The 22,614-nt window shown below is 39.0% G+C and overlaps 1 protein-coding gene and 1 long non-coding RNA gene across 2 annotated transcripts in view; one reads left to right on the top strand and one right to left on the bottom strand.

Annotated features, from left to right (window-relative positions):
- The window catches only part of PCSK5 (proprotein convertase subtilisin/kexin type 5), a 261,404-nt gene extending 248,982 nt beyond the window's left edge, over window positions 1-12,422 (top strand). Inside the window, exons 29-37 of the mRNA XM_030004192.2 lie at window positions 61-256; window positions 2,553-2,770; window positions 3,805-4,041; window positions 4,536-4,766; window positions 6,388-6,565; window positions 7,778-7,992; window positions 8,642-8,757; window positions 10,333-10,519; window positions 11,132-12,422. Coding sequence (XP_029860052.1) covers window positions 61-256; window positions 2,553-2,770; window positions 3,805-4,041; window positions 4,536-4,766; window positions 6,388-6,565; window positions 7,778-7,992; window positions 8,642-8,757; window positions 10,333-10,519; window positions 11,132-11,535 — 1,982 coding nt within the window. The 3' untranslated portion in view covers window positions 11,536-12,422. The remainder of the gene's footprint in view (window positions 1-60; window positions 257-2,552; window positions 2,771-3,804; window positions 4,042-4,535; window positions 4,767-6,387; window positions 6,566-7,777; window positions 7,993-8,641; window positions 8,758-10,332; window positions 10,520-11,131) is intronic.
- The window catches only part of LOC115336731, a 34,888-nt gene that overhangs the window by 4,550 nt on the left and 7,724 nt on the right, over window positions 1-22,614 (bottom strand). The window contains exons 3-5 of the long non-coding RNA XR_003921885.2: window positions 18,990-19,074; window positions 13,499-13,678; window positions 11,199-11,240 (exon numbers count right to left, since the gene is read on the bottom strand). This is a non-coding gene — a long non-coding RNA (uncharacterized LOC115336731). The remainder of the gene's footprint in view (window positions 1-11,198; window positions 11,241-13,498; window positions 13,679-18,989; window positions 19,075-22,614) is intronic.

Below are 22,614 nucleotides of genomic sequence, written 5' to 3' on the forward strand. Positions count from 1 at the left end.
GAATCTTTTAAATATATTTCTAATTGGTGCCTTTCCCCACCTGGGTTGCTCTTTTGCCAGGAAAATTTCTTATCCATGATACCTGTGTTTCTCTGTGTCCTCAAAAAACTTTTGGCAATGTTGCAAGCGGAAAGTGTGAGATGTGCATGGATGGCTGTGAGGTGTGCTCCGACCACTGGCACTGTCAGAAGTGTCAGGCTGAGCAGGACCAGCCGCTCTTCCTCCACAAAGGCAGATGTTTACAGGAATGCCCTGAGTAAGTAACTCCCATTGGATGACTGCTTCTTATTTTCTCACTGTCCTCCTTCTCTTTAAAATTGAGATCCATTATAAACATTTAAAGGGAGACCTTAATGTAACCTAAGCTACCAGAAACTATCACAAGGTAAAAGTCATTTTCATCTGGCCTGAATAAACAACATTTCCTCTTGCTTAGAGAAAAGTGAAAAATCAAAAGTGAAACTAGAAATGAAATGCTATGACAGATGGTACAGCTCCCATTGACTTCAATAGGACCATGGTACTTCAGGATGGTTCTTTATGGTGACTGAAAAGAAGCCTCTAGTGATTCTCCTAACTTGTTCCTTCCTCAAAGTAGTAGAGAGCAGAGGTGTGAACCCATAAAGTGGATGTATCAGGATCATGATATGGAAATATAGTGCTTATGTGATCTGTTTCTCTCTTTGGCTTATATTTTTTACTTTGCCCTGTAATAAATGGAATTCAAAAAGAAAGATTCCCATTTGACTGCAATGGATATTAGATCAGGCACTTGAGTAGATCAGGTTCTCACGTTTCTGTGCTCTTTTCATCAGCATTCATCTTACCTATATATACACATAAAATCTGTGCTATGCAGTATGAAGGTCTTGCTTGGTTAACCTTCTTCTTTAGAAAAATGTGCAGCTCCTGCTTTTCTTGAGATCAGTACAAACTCTCTGGCAGTACTTTCCTGCTAACTTTGTCAAATAAGTCAATAAGGGCCAGTGGAACAGACACTGATCATCAAATGTCAGGGTAAATGCGAAGTAATTGCACTAAAGCCTACTCTAGTCCAGAAACAATGTTTAATATCAGAAATTGTGGCATACAAGCAAAGATATTGTTTTGGCATTAATGTTTCTTCTCGGTACTCATTCGCCCTGTTAACCCACACAGGGTGAGTATAACAAAATTAAACCCTTTCATATATCACTAGTCTTTTCAGCTGTTGTTATCCCCCTTTTTTCCAAATTCCAGACTATAAATAATGGCTTCCCAGGTATCATTCAGCAAAGTCCACCAGAGTTAAACTCTGGTTTCAGCCTCTGACACAAAGTTCTTGAGGCATAACTACTCTCCACTGGAACAGAGGATTATATGAGGGGGGGGTTAGCATTTTTTGGAGTTTTGGGACATGCTTGCTGTAGGGGATGGAAAGGGCTGACTTGCTGCACTGATAATTTCTGACAGGGGATTTTGAAAGACTGGGCTAGCAGGGTACTCAAGACTGGAACAGGAAAAGAAGACAGGACTGTGAGAAATAGGGGCAGGATCACGACTAAGGTTAGGAGAAAAAAAAGAGGTGAGAATAGATGGCAGGCACAGCTCTTCCTATCTTTTCTCTAACCTTGCTCCTAATGCATCTCCTCAGCCTTTCTTTGGTATGATTATCTCCAAGAAGGAAAGGAGAAGCACCCCTCTGCAGGGAAAAATGAGCTTGTTTATGTGAAGTACATGTTCTGGGACTACTTTCTATGTCAACTTCTTCCTTAGTTTTCATCAATGGCTGTATACATATGGATTAGCAATTGTCTCAAAATGTGGACTTGCTTGTCCTTTAAACTTCTAACATTTTGGTTTTGACAGTGTAGACAGATTGGATTGCATCCAGCCTCTCCTTTTATCCTTCTCCTGAAATATAGGTGCAATTTTTTCTATATTTTCTTTATGACTAATAGTCCCAACTGTGGCTGTCTATGGTTGCTCTTACACCACAGATACCAGTAAAACATGCTTCATCTTCACTGTCTCTAGCCGGCTGTCACTAAATGCAGGTACTACTCAAGCATCCTTGTTTTGTTGGGTTTTTTTAATCACAGGCCTCCTTATTCTTCCCAGCCTTCACACTTCCAGGGTTTTTCCTTTTTCTCTCCTCTAGGGCCACTGAGGTTACACTTCTCTGTCTTTCCCTGATAGCATTGTTGAGAGTCAGCTGTGCAAGACAAGCGATTGCATCTTTCTTCCCCCAAACATTACAGATATTCCTATCTTACGTAAGGGCGGAATCAAGAAATGAGCAAGAAAGAAAATCCAACATCCCTTAGAGAGTAAGTACAAGAACAAAGGAAGGCCAGACTCCCTCCATAGCACAAACCATGCACATTTTCTGCCCGCAAGCAGAAGGGATGTAAGTACAGGATGGGCAACAAATTGTGTGAGAAACCTGTTTGATCCAGGGAAATGTTGTGTGCTGGGAAGGTCTCATATATACTCATAATTCTTATATCCTAGACTGTTTGATAACTATACATTGACCAGCAGTTTGCTTTATATTTGTTTTCATTCAATAGGGGGTATTTTAATGACTCTGTGACTTGCAAGGAATGCAGTGGATCCTGTAAGACATGCATGGGAAGTGCAACCAAATGCCTGTCCTGTAAAAGTCCCTTGCTTCTGGAGCAGTGGAAATGTAAACCTACCTGTTCAGAGAAGCATTTTGCCTCTGATGGAATCTGCAAACACTGCCCTGAAATGTGTCAGGAGTGCATTCACAATCAAACATGCAAAGGTATTATAAAGAACTGGTCTTGACTTAGCTAAAATCCATCTGGATCTGTCTAGGGACAGACTGACAGAAACAGATCTGAAAAGAAATTCTGTAATGAGCAAAAATTAAAAAAGGGATGTATATATCATTGCTAACCTCTAAGACAGAGGCTAAGCGATCAGTGTCTTATGATAAGACTCAGTCTAAACCATTAATATGTAAAGATTTCACATTGGTTTGCCTGTTGTTCTTCAGAGATTCCTACTGGTTTGATTCTATTTCTGACCTAGAGTATCCACGCCTAAACACTTGCATACACATTTACACCAATATGAAATACAGAATGTTTCTTTCCTAGTTTGGTTGAACTTTACATCTCTTTACCATTTTTGCAAATGACTACTCATTATAGAGAATGAAGTCTCTGCAATGAAACATGTTAGGAAAGCCTTGGATATGCTGGTGAGTGTGAATACCCCCACAAAAATTTCCAGGATAGTTAATATTGAGCTAGCCATTCTGGAAACATAAACATGGATAAAAAAAAAAATCATAAACAAAGCTATTAAACCAAGTACTCATATTAAAATTAGCAGCTGAACCCCAGCTCTATGCAAAGACAAACATTCAGGTCCATATATTCCAGCCAGACTCATATCTTCATAATAAACGAAACAAAACTTCAGATGTGGTCATCCTTGATTTTGCAGGAAGTTCATAATGCAGATATTATATCTCAGCAGAAGTCCACCTATGTTCAGTGGCAGCATGGTTTGGTTAATATCAGCAAACCTGAACAGGTGACTTCGCTTCTCAGTCTCTTGATGTAACACTGAAGATGATGTGCAGATGATGTGCAAGGGTTGGGCCATTATGGGCAGTTTGGAGGAGAAAGAGTTGAAAAAGAAAGCACTATCTTCCCAAGTTGTCCTTTTACCTCCTGTTATGACAAGCACTGCAGGATTTATAGTTTCCTAGGATTTCTTCACTCCCTCACTTACAGAGGTCAGCATTTGCTTCCCATTTGCTTACCTGTTTTTTGCTGTTCTCTGTAGAATGCATGGACGAGTTCTTCCTGCACGAGGGGAAGTGTGTGCAGGACTGCCCTTCTAACTTCTATGCTGAAGACAAGCACTGCTTTCCCTGCCATGCAGACTGCAAGGATTGTGAGGGGCCGGACTCAGATGACTGCACTGAGTGCACCATCGACTTCTTTGTCCTCTACAGTGGCATGTGTTTTGAAGAGTGCCCTGAAGGGACTTACTATGAAGAAGCCACTAAAGACTGTCAAGGTTGGCAGCTGTTGTTTTCCCCAGAACAGTATTGAGATACAAGTGGGTCTGGTTAAAGACTATCCCAAAAGGGCCTGCGTGTGCCAGATAATGTCGCTATAAATGTCCTGGAAACAGAAGATAGCTGATGCGGAAAAATAACATGGCATAGCTTAGAACAGCAAAAATTGGAGAAAGCTGGGAGGGAGGTAGCAAAGCTAGATGTGTTTAATATTACGGGCAACCACTCTGGTAAAGTGCTGAGTATTGCTGGAGACAGTATGTTGAAAACTACTGCTCAGCAAAAGCAGTGCCAGTGCAAAAGGAAACATAAGGAACTGCCTGCATAAGATTGAAAATAGTAAAATGTTTGACTAGGCGGAAGCAGAGCTATCACTCTGTTTCCCTCAGCCTCTCAACCTGAGATGATGGCTGCTCCTTGCAAAATTAAAGCTGAAATAATAACCTGAAATGCAACAAGAAATGGTGACATTCCTACTGTTTGTCCATTTCAGCATGCAACAGAACATGCCAGACTTGTTCTTCTTCCACTGCCTGCCTTACTTGCAGAAATGGCCTAACGCTGAACCATGACAGGCACTGTGTGGCATCTGGATACTGCTCTCACACTGAGTACTACGTTGAGAAAACTCAGACCTGCAAGCCTTGTCATGAGAAATGCTTTCACTGCTCAGGAGCCACTGAACACCAGTGTCTTAGCTGTGCAAATAACCGCTATCTTCTCAGTAAGTGTCTTGCAGGAGCCCCTAGATTTTATTCTATGCTGAAAGCATGAAATAAGGATGTTTCTGTCACATTTATGAAACATCTAGGGCTGCTTCAGCTAATCTAAATATTGCAAAGTTGACCTGACAAGTAGATAACTTGTGCAAAGATAACTACTTCTGTGGGACTACCTGGAAACCCTTTGTGAGACTGGGCTTGCCACTCAATGGGACCAAAGCAGGACTTCTAAGTAGCAACAAACTCCATGGCTAAACAAAACTTGTATGTTTCATTTACTTGGTATGTACTGTTCCCGTTGTTTCTTACAAGGGACTTAAAAAGACAAGAAGGATATCCTTACCTTGGTGTTTTTTTACTAAATGTACGCACAAAGAGCTCACATTTTCATGTTGGCTTGTTTAATCCCTGCAGAGATCTGATGAGCAAAGAAATACTTAAGCAGAGATGTTAAAAAGTTGTTCATGGATCACTAGGTCAGTATCTAGTGGATGGCTGAGGTGCAAAACTACTTTTCTGACTTTGGAGCAAAAGACTGCATTGTCTCAGAAACAAACTGGTAAAAAGTATAAAATCCCAGAACTTGAACTTTACTTCTTTGCATATTCTTTAAAAGGAAACAAAAATTTTAGGAAATTATTGGGAGAAAAAAATTATTAAAATAATCTTTCATGCAGGAAAAATCTAAAGAGAGTTTGAATTAAAACTGAATCTGAGCTTTTTGAGTCTAATTCTGATGCAGATTTTGCATTCTTAAATTTCTGAGGTCTTGCATCAAACCTGTCTCTTTTATCAACACACTCAGCTGCTTTGCACCATTATAATTCGTAAAGTTGAATGAAGTATGTAAATAACATCCTGGAGTGGAGAAAGAATTGCAAGAAAAATAGAAATAAGGGGAAGTATCTTCCTTTGCCCAGTTACAACTCGAGCAGCAAAACCATAAAGACAAGCTAGTTAGTGAGTCCAAGCTACTAATGAGTAATCACTGCTCTCCTAGCTTGATGCATTTGCAGTTAGTTGCATCAGTCCTAACTTCTCATTCAAGATTCCTATTCTAATGACCCTCTGAAATCTCAGTGAAAAAGTGGGATGTAGCTGGTACATTTGGCAGCATTACAGGCATTTATTCCCATACCATAAATCAGCAGCCACAGACAGGGGTAAAGACCAATGAACAAATGTCATTAAATCTCAGATCTACATCAGATTCATCATACACGTGGAATGCAATGAGGCTGCTGCTTAGAGTGAAACCTAAGGAAAATGGCAATGCAGATAGAAAGTTTCCTAATTACTATTTCTTCTTTTGTATATTCTGAAAGAAATCACAGTTGCTGTTCATTATTATGTATTATGCATTCATATTTCCCAAAGATAAAAAATTACCTGTTCTGAAGACCCTGCTAATGTACATAAAATGCAGAAATGAGGACTAAAGACCTGACAAGGCTTAGAAGAAAAAAAAAATAATTACTATACCCCAAGATTCTCTTTTCTTGTTCTGGTACATGCTCTAACAGCATCTCCTGTTAGAGAGTTTGCTCTAGCACAGCTGTATGAGATGTTTTATAGCAGCAAACACTGAATATGATGTGTTATTCTGAATTGTTGTCTGTGCAGATACAACCTGTGTTGAAACATGCCCAGAAGGGTATTATGCTGACAGCAATGAGGGACAATGTTCCCCATGCCACAGCACCTGTGTCACTTGCACTGGAAAACACAGCTCACAGTGCCTTTCCTGCAAACCAGGCTGGTACAGACAAGGAAAAGGATGCGTAAACCAGTGTCCAGCAGGGTAAGGTCCAAGATCTTTAGATAAGAGCTACATCACAGAAAGAGCGTTGAGAAATTAGATCACTCTGCCTTAGTCTACTTCAGAGTGAAGCAGAACTGAATTCTATTTTCAGGTGAAAAATTCTTATGTTGTCCCAGTACAGAGGTGGTGGAAACCTCCCTTCACAGTAGAAAACTGTGAAGTTGGTGCCCAAATTGAGACCAGCTTGATGTGGTGTGGCCACTTACACTCCAAGGATGCTCTTAGGTTATGTTTATACAGAACAGTGTGAAGCAGAATAAATGTACTAAGTTATCTGTTAGTCATCTTGAGCACAGGAAGCAGTGTAACTTCCTTCAAGAACCCTTGCAGCCTCCACTTAACTTGAAGATTGGATGAGGTTACTTTTGTTTTGCATTGAGAGAATGTTTATAATGGATCATAATAAAACCAACCATTAAAACACCTTTCAACTGAGGACTCATAATTCTAGGCAGCAACTTTATTAATATGAGTCCATTTAATTTCAAAATGTGGATTCAGTGTGCTCTTGTGAACATATGTCAGAAATCCAAATTTGGGAAGTGGACCTATGATTTCTGGTTCAGGTCCATTTCATTTTGCAGTGCAGTACAGTACGATCATGCTGGGTGTTAAATTGAGTGATCATTCATTCCATTAAATGGGAAGTTTATAATGACCACATCTCAACAAAACCACAGTGCAGCAATTCTTCTTTTTCCTGACAGCACAACTTAGGTGAACACTGTTCCTCTGCTGGTATCCTTTGGCTAAGCCTGTTTGTGCACTGAAAGGAAATACGAAGTTTCTGAATTTCCATCTGATAGCAGGTCATCAAGAACAGTTTGGAATTCAGTGCTTACCCAGCATTTCCAGGATATCTCTTGCAGAGCCAAAACAGAGTTGAGGTCTTCTGAGCCTTGCCTATTTATAGACTTACTTTGTGTCTGAATTCACCCAAGATTTTAGAAAGCCTTACTTTATACACCCTCAATTTATAAAGTCTTGCTTTATAGCTGAATTTCAATGGCCAAGGGAAATTAAAGGAAATTAATTCTATTTTCACTGAGATTGCAAATGACCACTGTGATCACATAGATATCACTTTTATACATTGATGTAATCACAGTAAAAGCTAAGGATGAAGGATGTTTTGGTTCTCCTGTCACTGCTGGGCTTTATGCAAAGCCATGACTATCTGATCTCTTTCAGGTATTTTGCACAAAACTCCACTGGATCCTGTGAGAGATGCCACAAGGGTTGTAAGGAGTGTATGGGGCCTCAACCCACAGACTGCCTTTTCTGCGATACATATTTTTACCTGTTGCGCTCCAAGAACAAATGCATTAGCTCTTGTCCTGAGTATTACTATGAAAGCAAGGACAATGTCTGTGAAAGATGCCACCCTTCCTGCCGAACTTGTGAAGGTAAAAGCATACACTCTGCTTTGACCAAAAAGAGGGTTATCAAAACACCTGCCAAGGATTATCAAAATACCTGCCATCTCTTTTTTTTTTTTTCACTCTCTGCTCCAAGATTTTGGAAACACATCACAGAGAGACATACCATGTACAGTGCTACCAACCTGTCCATGACCTACCTAGCCACAGTGGGTGATGCAGATCTCCCTCATGGCTGCCAGGCTCTCCCTGGCCCTGGGTGACTTGCTGCACTGGCTGTTCCATGCTGCTGCCTTACTTTTAGAGTGTTGATTGATTGAGACCAAAGCATTTGGCCAAGGTTCCCCACAATTATTTCTTCAGTGCACTGACCTAACTGATTTTCCTGAATGTGTTGGACCTTCCCTGTACAACTGATTCCGAAATCATTATGCTTTTCATGAATATCAAAACACATAATAAATACACTTTGTGGGCACATAAAACCTCAAGACTGGGTCCGAGCTCTTTCTAATACCAACTTCCTCATGCTGAACTCCTCACTGCTGATTCTTGCTGTTGACAAACACCCTTTTCTTTAGAGACAGTGGTCAGTATAATTTTTAAAGGAATTTAGATGACAATTTTTCCTGTTGTAATATTGTTGTTTATTTTTATTTTATTTATTTTTCCCTAGGGAAGGGAGCATTCAGCTGCACATCATGTGTATGGAGCTACAGTTTATTAGGTGGAATGTGCAACTCGGACTGTTTTGTAGGTGAATATAAAGTCCAGGAGACACCAGGACAAGAGGTACCTATTTGTAGGCATTTTCTCCTGCGATTTGTATGCTGAACTTTAAATTCTGAACACAATGCAAACAACACAAAATGCTCTTCTCTGAGTTTTCAAGGCTGCTTATCTTTAAATATGCTTACTTTTTTTCTTCTCTTGGCAGAGGAAGCATTGTTTCTCTTTCTGGGGTTGTCTACTATACAGTAATCCTCTACCAGTAAATATAATTAGGCACAACTTTGTCAATGGTGATACCAAAGCCATGTGAACAAAATCAGCTGTATTAGTAATACAGCATTTTTTTATTCCCATATAACTGAGATTTCCCCATGGATTTCTGCTGCTTTGTCTGCAAGAAATCACATTGCATTCTTGATTGACAGCTCTGCTGGCAGAAACCTCTAGTGGAGGGACAGGCTGAAGTTAACAGAGCTATATATTTAGTAGAGTAGGACCACAATTAGGTTTGGGTCTGTGCCACAAGTCTGGGCACTCCAGCTTCCAGATTTCCACACCAACTGCCTTCAAAAGATGTTTATTCAAGAATATAGCAGCAAGGCAAGCCAGCTGGCCTGAGGTGCTGCATACCCTGGAGTCTCTGGCCTGGAATATCCCCTTAGCAGTGCTGCTCCGTAACTGTAAGCCTGAGAAAACAGCCTAAAAGCTGGGGACCTCAGAGTTCTGCACTTCTTTGCAAGAGCTTTGACTCTGAGAAACTGGACCTCCCGCTATGACCCTCCCATATTGCCCATGTTCTTTGATTCAGGATAAGCACCCTCGCGGGTCTGACAGCAAGTTTGTTGAAAGGTTATTGGAGTTTCCAGATCCTCACAGTGCATATGGAGTCCTGGTCTCATGCCAGAAAAATAGCAATTCTTTCCCAGGAGGCCAGGAACTCTGAACACTGGAAGCCCTGAAATACCTGAGCTCATTCTACAAGGTAGATGTGACAATGATGATCCCTGGTAGTCTTTGTACACAGAGGCTCCCAGGAGCCTAGCTGGAATTTGAGAAGCGTATTTGAATCTAAGCTCTTTCTGTAAAACAGAACCAACACATTCTAATAAAAATCTGGTTTGCTAGAAAACTTCCAGCCAGCTTCATTCCTTATTTCTGCTCATTCCTGAGTTAGAAAGGAAATTCATTCTCTCAGCCCCTTTTTTTTCCCAGAATATTTCATGTTGCTTCTCCCATGTCAGTTACTTTTATGATACTCTTGAGTACACTTCTTAAAGGCCAGTTTACCATCATTACTACCAAAGAACCACAAATCTGCTAGCATGGGACTAGCAAAATAAAAACACACTTTCTGGCCCAAGAGCTTACAGTCTGAATGAATTTTATCTTGCTGTCTAGCAAGGTGAGATATCTAAGCTCCTACAACACTTTCCCCGCTCTCCCTACAAGCAGATCACTGAGAACCCAGGAAATATGCACCACATTTTAGTTTTCCTACTCCCTACTGTATTTTGCCATTGACACCCGTGGTGCCCAAGGATGACCATCCAGACAGTGAAGGACAGGACAGAACCGCAAGGTCAGGTCCAAAGAATCCAAAATGAAAGGTGCGGTGCTTGTGTTCTGTGTCCGAAGGAGGACGAGCCCAAGTGTGAGAGATGTGACAGCTCATGCACTGAGTGCAAGGGACCTGGGCCTCTCAACTGCACGGTCTGTCCAGCCAGTATGCAGCTCTACCTGGAGGAAAGCCGCTGCCTGCCCTGCTGCAGTGACTCTGACCTAGCAGGCACCCCAGAGTGCTGTGACTGCAGTGAAACACAAGGTAAGACCATGCTGAAGAGCAGTAATGGTGCTGAAGGGCTTTGTGACAGTCTAGGCTGACATTTAAAAATCAAAAGGGGAACAGAGCAAAACTGTGGTGCTGAGCTGCAGGCACACAGTGTGTTTCTACTGCTCCATCACCAGAATAGGAAGGGATTTGCACAAATAACAGCAATCGCAACTGATGAGGGAGAGGGTACCTTCTTTCACTCACAGCTATTGTGTTAAATGGCCAGGCATTTCATCAACCAGGTTATGGGAAGTGCTTGCTTCAATGGATAGCCACCTGAATCATTGCATTTTAAGCTCACCATGTCAAAATGCGTTTGTGTGCCTGTTAGCCTTTCTGCTTCTTCCCAATTATTTCCAATCTTATAAAGAAGCATAGCTATCCCAGCAACCTTGCTTACATCCTTATACCACCACAGCTACAAGAACACAGCTGTGGTACTGGAAGAGTAAGGTATTTAGTCAAATGCATTTAAAAATGTAAGCAGGCCTAAACATTGCACTAGGGTTTTTAAGAAAAATACCGCCCCCCCCCGCCATACACACTCACACAAGTTCATTTAATCCTTTTTTTTAACTGTTTGGTTTTTTTTTTAACTTGTAGATGACTGTGTATTACGGACCACCCTACCACCCGAGAGCAAAAGCAAAACTACTTTCTTTGTTATTACCTGCATTTTGCTTCTCCTTGTCATTGGAGCCATTGTATTCATCTGGAGAAAAACACAAGCCAAAACCCAGGCTGTCAATAAAGGTGGGTATAAGAAGCTGACAAATCACTCCAAAACCTTTCCTTCCTACATGAGCAACTACCACAAGAGTCCCAGTTACCAGGAAGATCAAGTGATTGAGTACAGAGATCAAGATAATGAAGATGATGACGAAGAAGATGACATTGTATATATGGGCCAGGATGGCACAGTCTATCGCAAATTTAAATATGGACTTTTGGAGGATGATGAGGAAGATGAGCTTGAATACGATGATGAAAGTTACTCATTTAGATAACTCTTTACTAATTTATGAATTTCCTGCTCTGTTGTTTTCCTATTAAATTACAGCAATTTAGTTAAATATGTTTAGTTACTTCTTAGCACACTGAGCTCAAGATTTTAGCTAACAGTTATTGTAAGAGCAGAATGGTTTCTAAAAACAATTTTTCCTAAAGCTTTACATAAATCCTTGCCAGGCTTTTAAGTAGCACTCCAGATGTAGGCTGGTTAAGAGATTTTGTTTCTGTGCATTTGTGTGGAAAGTAAATCCTTTCCCAGTATGTATTTGTGTGCGTTATAACTAATACAAACTCTTCAAACCGTGCACGCACACTTACTGAGAACATTGCCAATCACTACTAGAAATGTGCAGATATAAAAAAGATGCATGTATTTATCTACCTGATGAATGACTCTGGGATAGGGTGCCAGTAGTTTACGACTTTGTGATTATAGCTACTCAGCAATTCATATTAGAATAGGCAAGTTTGCTGACTTTACCCAGATTTTCGTTGTTGGTATCATCCGGTGCATCTGTATTCCTCAAAGCCAACACATTCCTCCTTATAATCTTATAGCATACTTCCCAGTGAAGTAGTGCACCTATGACATGACGCTTTAAGATTTCTGATTGTGACTCTAGTCCAGGTAACTATATTGTTTTCACAGTTTGTGTGAAACATAACTAGAATATTTTATATACCAACCTCTGATTAATCTTTACTGTGGTGTTTGTCAAATAATCTTTTATTGTACTCACAAACTTCTCCATTTACTGCAAAGGGATATGGTCTATAAGCACGCCCACATGAAAAGGACTCCTTTTGGCTTTTTAACTACCTTCTCAGTGATTTAAACACAGAACATTTATTCAAGCAGCTTCTCCATTTCTGTTGTAAATGGCTCAGGATGTTCAGACAATGGCAAAGGGAATAATTAGCACTTACTTAGTAATGTAACTTAAAGGAACACAGCAATGTGATTTTTTTATTATTATTACAGAAAGATAATTTATCATACTAAAGAAAAGGATGCTCTTTATGGCCCTTTGTTGTGAAAGAATAAATTCTTTGCACAAAACTGTCTTGAAAATGCTGTTATTTGTCAAGTTTCATTCACTCTCTGAGTTTCTTTAGATTTCCAGTAAGAAGCTGCTCTAGAACTATAAATCAATTAATTAGATTTAGTGTCTACAAAGGAATCGTGTGAAAATACCTACTTTTTATGGCTCAAGGCCTTAGTGGAATTTTTTGTATTAAGTATTTTGCATTAAGTAAGACCTCAGGATAGTTACATCTGTAAGTTTAAAGAAGATTTATGGAGAGGTTTATTGCTTCCACTTTCAATTATAATCTTTTAATCATTGCAGCTTCAGTAAGAGAGAGGAATTAAAAGTCATGTGACTTCACAAAAGCCAAAACAAAGACCTATATTTATCAAAAGTTATATGATAGCATGGTACTTCAGAAAGATGCATGTTATCTGTCACTTTAATTCAAGTTCTGCTCTGATGAAGTTCTGAAAAAACGAAAGAGAGAAAGAAGAGTGAAAAATCAGTTTGGAAGGTCATACTGAAAGAGAGAGACTGTGTTATTTATTATTGTTGTTAATGGCTTAAAACACAACTGAAAGGATTTGCTTTGACCTGAAATCTCTCCTGACATTTCAAAGGCTTAATCCTAGCTATGCCTAAGCAGTCTGAAACCACTGTGATAGATGTAACGAGCATTTTGTTTATGGGGTCTCAGATTAAATTCATCATCATTTTATGAAAACAGTTTCTTGCATTTAAAGTTAACCTGAATGGTAAAAAAACCCACCAACAAAAAATGCAAATAAGCACTCATTTTGGAAAACCTGTTCCCTAAAAGAACTTTGTCTAAATTTGTGAAAGTCAGACTGGGACAAATTTGCATTTCTAACTATGCGTCCAAAAAAAGCCAACCAACCAAACAAAAAAACCCCACAAAACCACAAACCTCCAAATTCTTTTCAAATGCCAATTCTTTTTTCAGAGGTTCTTTGTTGTTGATTGGGCACACCATTTCAATCACATTTTGAGTTATCAGATGCATGTTCTTTCACTTCTGATTCTTCCTGCTCTGCAGTCTGACACTTCCTTTCTGGCTTTCAGAGCTTGTCACATGCAGTCAGGGATCCTGTATGCCAAAAGCAGAAGGGGACTTCCTTGTAGTGCTAAAGCTGCACAAGCAGAGCTGAGACACCACTTGTTGGGAGAGAAGCAATACTGGTAAATTCCCTCCACCCAAATAAGCAGTGCTTTTGGGGAGGAATTCAAGTAAATACTCAAATGATAAGCCTGTTCTTAAGAGGCAGCAGCATGCATAGCATGCAAGATTTTATGCTGCATGGGTAGGGTGACAAGGTGCATGTCTTACAAAATGGCAGATAACTGCCTTGAAGGTGAACCTTGAAGTCTTCTTAGGAGAGCAGTAAATAACTGATGAATTAAGTTAGAAGGATATGATATGAGGATTTGCATTCAAGATTGTTTTGGGTTTTTTTTAAGTGGAAGTTTCAAAATAGTGGTCAAGGAGGCACAAACTTAGTGACCTGCAAAGCCATATTACTTTTACAGCATTCACAGTTAAAACTCCTTGCTAAGAGTCCACAGGGAGCCCAAGAAGAATAAAGTTTAACAGTTAATTGGCACAAGAGGAAATCGTTCATGAGTCACTCACACTTCTAAAGAAACTTCATGGAAAACAAGAGTACAACCAAGGAAGCCAGTAATAACAGTACAGAGAACGCAGCACACAAAGGAAATACTACTTTTCTGGATTATTTTATGGACTTCTACTATCTAAGCCCTTTACAGTCTGTCCTGAAAAAAAAGGTAGAGAAATTCAAATCCACAGTTGTTCAATTCCACAAATCTTTAGTTGCTACAAAGCCAATTCTTCTCCTTTCTCCTGCTTTCTCACTTTCTCCTCCACCCACCATAATAGAGAAAGATGTCCCAAAGGAAACAAGTATCATAAACAAAGCTGCTACAGGATCTCTTCCATTCAACTGTTCCCTGATTAATTTTTATTTAATCAGCCTCAGATTCTTGTTACCTTTGGCAAACTTCTCTCACTCTCTTGCTTCTCAAGCTTTTTTCCATCTCAAGGCCCGCCCTTCCCCCTGCACCTCTTTGCTACTCTCATTCATCCATGGAGTTTCCAAAGTCCTTCACTCCTCATCAATTACTTGTATTATCTCTATCCTCCCATTACCCTTTCAGTAGGAGAGCTCTTTCAAAAAGATCTTATAAAAATCACATCTCCTACATAGTTTTACCACCCACCTACCTCTCACGTAACCCAGTAATTTGATTTCAAAGGAAAGTGTAGGTTACCAGTGTTCTCTCTCTTTCCACAGAGTTTATGTAAGTTAGGAAAAGTTTTCTCTTCTGTGAGTCTACCCTGAAGTTTTGCTAGAAAGGTCGTGGAGGAAAGTATATTGTAGGAGTTACATTTCACGTGTCTTGAGGCCCAAGACTCCTTCCTCAACAGGCTGTTCCCTGATCGGACTACGTTCTCACAGCAAACCACACATTTGCCTCTGGGTCTTGTGTAACAGTTGCAGGACTTCTGGCTGAGGACTCAAACTGAAATTTCAGACCAAAGATAGGAATGAAAATATGATAAATTTAATTGCATAAGTTATCACAGAAGCCCTTCAAATGGATATTTTGAGGCATTTGGTTTTCTCATGAAAAATAACATGCATTTCAAGAGAAATACATATTTTTGCATTAAAAAATGTTTTCTTACCAATCAAATTTCCCACTTTAAAAGTTACCTATAGAAAAATTCTGATTTAAGTCACTATTTTACCTTGGTTACCTATGTTCATTTGAGTCCCTGTTGGGGTGGGGGCAGCAGGGGAGCAAAAGAATATCTTTCAGAGTAGACCAGAACTATTGATTTTTCATCTACCCTTAACCCCTTATGTGTATGTGCGGTTTCAAGCCTGAACTTTAAGGAGTAACCAGACACGCATCCTAATGAGGGACAGATATTCTGACTAAGGTCTCAAAAGCACTTTTGAACAGAAAGAGTTTTTCCACTCTTTTTTTTTTTTCCTAATTAGTACATATATATGACAATAAGCTATCATATCAAACAACAAATGACTAAAGATTCTGACTGTACACAGACATGCCCGCAATGAACTAGATACATTTATTAGGTGTTAAGATGCAAAATTAATAGGAGACATGCACATGTAACTTCTGTTCTCCTTTCAAGTTAGGTACCATGTGTTGCTACTTTATTAGTTGTTTCCTACTGATCAGAAATATCTAGGAAGTTGCCTAAAACATGCTGGCTGATTTTACCATATCTCTTGTGATTTTATTAACTGTTAACGTGACAAAAGACAATTTTTCCCTTCGAAAAGATATGTTACAAAGCAGGCAGTAATTATTACTTTTTTCCCCTATCATCTCTTTTCAGATTTAGGTTTACACTGGCAGAAGATCTCTTCTCAGACCTTAACAAACAAAATGGATGCACTAATTATCTCTTTGCATGACTTTGCAGGTTTATATTACACATTTAATTGAAAAGTAAAAAGGGAAATAAGTATTCTTTTACCCTTCCTTATTTATATTGTCTATTTAACATCTAGATAAGCACATTTTCCTTCTCAGGAAGAGTTCAGGTACTACACTTACCTAACAACCATTACGCTAAATAGTTCTTGCTCTTCTGGCCGCATATTCTTTTCCTGTGTTCCTCCATCCTTGCTCACTGCATGTCATGTCTAAAATCCTCATCCAATTATTTTTCTGTATCCCTTCTCCTCCTTCTTGTCACCTAGCATCATCTTCATTTCCCAGTTCTTTTTTTTTTCTGATGGAAAACTCTAATTTTGCCACTTAAGTATCTCAGCATCAGTTAAAAAAAAAAAAAGCCAAATATAAGTCTTACTGTACTTATTGCACTGAATTCTACCTTCTTTCACTGACAAATCTCAGCACTATGGAAAAGCAAGCTAATCATAACCTCAGAACAAACTAAGAAAAGATACTAAGCACTTTGCAACTCTGAGCCACAAAAAAGAAAGCAAAATTTAATTCTCAGTCATTACAGAAGATGACCATTATGTAAAGTCAGTACTTTAAGTTATTTAACTAATTATATATTAACTGTCATTGTCAGCAATGTTTATAAAGTTCTAGTACCCTTAAAAACCTAAACAGGCCACAGATCTATCCAAGCACTCCCCTGGGGCAACAGATAATGCAAGTTCTCCAACCATCACACTAGCAAGTAGGGCATTGTGTTTATAATTCCTCTTACATCTTTCTTCTCCCTTCAGAAAAATTAGGGGAAAAAATTATAGGCCTATATAGACCACATTCATTACAAAAAAAATTTGAAGGCAATTTTTTATCTCATTTCAGTTCTGGAATGAAAACTATTGAACATCTGAATCCTTGGAAAGTATAGTGCTTGAGTGTTAAACATAGGTGCTTGAAGATTTAACTTTTAAATCCATGCCTCCAGTGTGGACACTGTGCTGTTAGAACAACAGCATGATTCGTGACAAATACCAAAGTACACTGAAGAGTCCACTGCATCTAACACAAAAAGCAATCCTTATGACATAACCACGACACCACATTATGTTACATTCTATCCTGATGCAACTTTAGGGGATGCCACATAGAGGTTATATAAAGATCTATGCATAAACAGCACGAAAGTATTAGAGAAACTTTACCCCAAGAGCCCTAAGACAGATGAATGTGTTTCAAGATACAGGTATGATTCATTTTCAGCTGTAGCAGATGGACCTTTGCCCTGACCCAGATGAATGTTTAAACAGTTGAACCAGAACAGAAGAACAGGATGCAAACCCTTCCCCCTGACTTCTAAAAGAACCAAGCAGTTTTAAATTTTTAAAGATTTTAAAGAATAGACAAATCTATTTCCAGGTTATAGAGGTCTGAGGATGTAGCTCCCCCATGTCCTAAATAAAGCACAAAAATCCCCAGAATGGGACTGGTTTTCAGACACACTTTAATTTTAGCTAGTTTAGACAACGTCTGAATGCTTTTTTCTGTCAAAGTTTTTAGGCAATCACCCTTACAAAGATTTGCATAGGACCGAGATACCTAACTGTGCTAGACATAGCAAAGAAAAGCACCCTAGGAACTAAGTCATTGTCAGAAGCCTCCTTAGACACAAAACTTACTGAACAGCAATACTGGCAATAACCCTTACTATTATATAACAAAGCAGTGATTCTCACAGATCAGAAACTCAATAACTATTTCCAAGAATTGCTAGAAGTCTGAGGCAGAATAAGAATTAAAAACCACATATTATCTCTACACAGCAATTTAGAAATGGCTTTCTAAGGATACCAAAGGTACCAAAATGTTAAGGTATCAAAGATATCAAAATAGTACAGTCTTTCGAAGCAAATTTTCAAAGTTCACCAACTGCAGCCTTGTTATTGTTGTATTTAGCCACAGTTATCAGATACACATGTGCAACTAGTCAAAGGAGTAAGAACTTTCATTGCCTTTGGTTCAGTACAACCTCTCAATGCAGATATGGCAAATGAGTTTGCAAAAATCTCAGTAAACTAGACTTCACACTTGTTATCTTTGGCAAATTTCTCTCACCTTCTTGCTTCTTAAGCTTTTTTTCCATCTCAGGGTCTTTCTGTTTTTTCCTTCCTTCCTCCTGTACCTCTTTCTTTTCTATTCTCATTCATCCACGGAGTTTCCAGTAAACTAGACTTCACAGTACCACTCTTTAGTAGAAATGCTGCTAATGACACTTCCCTTTCCAACATTTGAATTCACTGTATTCATTTGGAAAACTATGTTTGACAGTCTCCATGTCCACAATATGTAAGTTATTGAAAATAAATTAACAACAGTAACAATTTTAACATGATAACCATCCTAATTTAATAAGTATGTAAGTATATTTAAAAAATCAGGATTTTTTAATTGATTTTCAAGTTTTAGTGAGCTAGATTTCATTTTCAGGTAGATTTTGAGAATGTTATGTTGTATACATAGGTAATCGGTTCTAAAGTAAAAAGGATACCAGCTGAATACAGGTTCTGTATCTGTTTCTGGGAAGGGTCCAAATTCAAAATGTAGCTAGCCATACAAGAAGCCTGTATGAATAACTACTGCAGACTATTTGTCTGTGCTCATTGCGCCTTTACATTTGCTAAACATGAAGGCATGTTGCATTTTAACATCTGCTAAGCACAGGTTCTTTAGGCTATTAGATTGTCAGATGGTTTAATGCCACAGCTATCCAAATAAGACCATTATCACCTACAGGCATTTGAAAAGAATTCTTATACTGTTCTTCTCACATTGTCAACAAACTCCATTTCAGAACAGTAATAGACTTCAGAAAGAGACAGTAAATTAAAATGCACCACAGGCTTTATTTAAAAAGTATTCGAAACTGCAGAAATACTTACATTGCTTGAACTCCAACAATTTCAGTGACCTTTATGCCTCACTTGGTGTTCGCATATTGCTTTACAAATAAAGAACTGCAAACATCTGGAACAAAAAATAATGTAGCACCAAGTTTGTAAGCAAGAACAATTCTCCCCCCCTCCCCAAAACTAAAAGAAGTTTAAGCACCATAATGAAAGAACTCTGCAGCACCTATTTCAGTATTTGCTAAGGAATATGCACAGATTATTTGGATCACATATAATACAATCAATCAGAAAACCTGTGATAAGCAGCATCACTACTTTCTCAGTTACATTCTTTATTAATGGTACAGTGTCACAATATAAATTGAAATAGTTATTTGCACATAATACAAAAAAAATAACCCTTCATAAAGTTTATACTGTGCTAGGAATCATGTATAGAACTTAAAAATCAATATATAATATTTGATATTAAATAATGCGCAGAGACAGGTACACTCAGCCGAATGAATGCAATCACATTTTCTCTAACTTGAAGGCAAATATGCAAACAGCAGTTTATTACTTTACTGTATACATACTTCACACTTCAGGTGAGAGCTGTGAACTAAGTTTCTCAAGTTTTCTACTGTTCTCTATCCTCAAGCATAGTGGTTTTAAAACCAAATGATGAAATGAATTTTGAATAGTAGCATTCATTAGCAGTTACAGAATAGTATTACTAAGACAACCAGCTGGAGGCACTATGATTGCCACAGCAGACACACTGTGGTGGTGCATTCCTTCCCGCCTCTCTGGGCTGATCTATGAACTCAGGAAGTCTCATTAGGCCTTAGCGTAAGTGTAACGAGTTGGGCGGTTAAGCGTCCATTGACCGTACCAGGAACTCTTGCGTGGCTAAGACAGGGAGCTGCACTGACTGTACCAAAGACTCCTGTTGCCTGGCAGATGCTGAGGATGGGAGTAGGGATAATTAGTCATTTCCTGACAATCTTGGGACAGATCTCAGTCCTCTCCTGACAGCCTTGGACCATCCCGTATCCGAGTCTTAAGTCATTCTCTGACAGCCTTGGAGCCTTCCTTATCTGAATCGTCACTCATGTGAAATGGTGCCAGTGCTACTGGAATCCCAGTAATTTGCTGATGACTACAGCCAATCATCTCCCGAACCCATAAACAGCGGTACTGAGACCCTTTGAGCTCTCCTGGACCACAGCGGGCTGCGACCAGCATCTCCCTCTGAGTGGGACGCCTCTCAGAGCTCACAAACTCTTTAGTTTGTGAAGATCGGAGGTCTGCCACCAAAAGCGAATGGGACCTGGGCTGATGCTCTTTGCTCCTTGAGGCTCAATCCTTCGCCTGTTGAGAAAGATGCCGAAGCATTTGACATGAATAGTTTCACTGAACTCGAGGGGAGTTTTTAACAGGTATATCTCTTTTACTTGCTTATATGTATATCTCTCAGTGTCTTTGTGCATGTGTGTGTGTACTAACCTGAATATTCCATAGCAAGTATATTAATCTATACATAAGTCACTGTCATGAATTTTATTCAATTGTGAATAAATCTCAGGTTGCTATTATAATCCCTTTAGACATAAACTGTTGCCCAAGTCTGAGACTAGGAGTTGATCCAGCAGCACTTAAGCTCCAAGAGGAGTTTAGGAAACAAGGGGGTCTTCTCTGAACCTCGTGACTCAACAAGAGGGTCTCCCTTATCTTTTTGTATTCCATTACACATAAACCGTTTCCCAAGTCTGGGACTAGGAGCTGGCCCAGCTGCACCTAGACTCCGACAGGAGTTTAAAAAGCAAAGAGATCTTCTCTGAACTTCATGACTCAACAGGAGGGTCTCCCCTACCTTTTTACATTCCTGATCTCTGTACAAATCATCAGAAATCAATTCTAACTTGATTTTCATTTGCTTGTTTCCCTTTTACCCTATTGCGTCTTTGGTCTCTGTATACATAATTTTAGTTTGATTCTGACTTAATTTTCCTGTGTACGTTTCATTCATGTATTAAGTAACAGAGTGAACCTTACCATCGAATTCTGTGAGGTCATGCTTTTATAAATTCCTATTAAATCATTTTTGCTAATACCCTTGAAGGTGATTCTTTAAGCAGTTCAAACCACTCCATTTTGTGACACACATGAAATCACTGGCAAAAAATAATTTATAAAGGCAGCTATGAACTTAGCTATAATACCACAATCAATAAAGATTTATTCTTTAAATAAGTTCTTGACGATATATGACATTTACTAACATGGCTACTATTTGTTCTTCCAGAAAAGTAAAACAAAAAGTAAGACCTTGACATTGTTATATACTCAAGAATGCCTCCCTACACTGGGGAAAAAAAAAGTTGAAAAAATTCTCACATCATCCCTCAATTTTAAAGTGGAGAAAAAAACAACTCACTTTCAAGAAAATTTTTGTACAGATTTCCAACATGCATACAGTAAAACTCCATTAAACTGGTTTGGGGTTTTGTTTTTTGGTTTGTTTGTTTGTTTGTTTGCTTTTTAAAAAAGTATTTCTGATACCATGTACATTCAGTTTCTTTAAATATTTTCCTACTAGAAAAGCCAAAGTGTACTGAAAATGTCCAGACAATGGTTAAGCCAAAACCATCAATGTCTTTGGAGAGTTAAATTTATAAACAACCTTAGCAACATAGGTCAAAATGCTGCTTATTCTAATCAGTGCTTTCATAGAAATCATTCTTTCCTCCCTCAAAAGGTGTATACCCCTTCTGTCTTTGCCATCAATAGGACTGATGAGCAATTCATCTGAATAATCAAGTTTCAGCTGAAGTCCTGCAGAGCTACAAGGACTCCTTGACTTGCCCAAGGCCTTCTCCCAAATACTCAATGAGATTGGCTGCAAGTTAAAACACTATGAACTAGAAACCTGGCAGGCTGACAGCGCCCACCACAGAGAATTTCCATAAGGCTACCTTGACAGAGGTCTCTGAAACACACAGTGAAATGCAGGATCAGAATGGGATGGGACAAGGAGGAAATTCATAAAATTGTACTGGGGGGGGGGGTAGATTTGGAATAGCACACACACACTATATGTATACATACATACTACATAATTTTAACAAATACTTTCCAAATTACTATCAATCTTGACAACGTATCTTGTGCAAACATTTCAGAGTGGGAAAGGCCTCAATAACTTCTAATAAATACTCAGTATCTACTAAAGTGCTGATATATTATTCCAAGAATCATAGAATGGTTTGGTTGGAAGGGACCTTTAAAGATCACCTAGTCCAACCCCCCCTGCAATAAGCAGAGACATCTTCCACTAGAACAGGTTTCTCAAAGCCCCATCCAATCTGACCTTGAATGTTTCTAGGGATGGGGCATCTACTGCCTCGCTGGGCAACCTGTTCCGGTGTCTCACCACCCTCACCATAAAAAATTTCTTCCTTCTATCTAGTCTAAATCTACCCTATTTTAGGTTAAAACCATTACCCCTTGTCCTATTGCAACAGGTCCTGCCAAAAAGTTTGTCCCCATCTTTCTTGTAAGCCCCCTTTAAGGACTGAAAGGCTGCAATAAGGTGTCCCTGGAACGTTCTCTTCTCCAGACTGAACAACATGAACTCTCTCAGCCTTTCTTCATAGGAGAGGTCTTCCTT

The sequence above is a fragment of the Aquila chrysaetos genome, chromosome Z (assembly GCF_900496995.4).
Source record: "Aquila chrysaetos chrysaetos chromosome Z, bAquChr1.4, whole genome shotgun sequence".
Lineage (NCBI taxonomy): Eukaryota > Metazoa > Chordata > Aves > Accipitriformes > Accipitridae > Aquila > Aquila chrysaetos.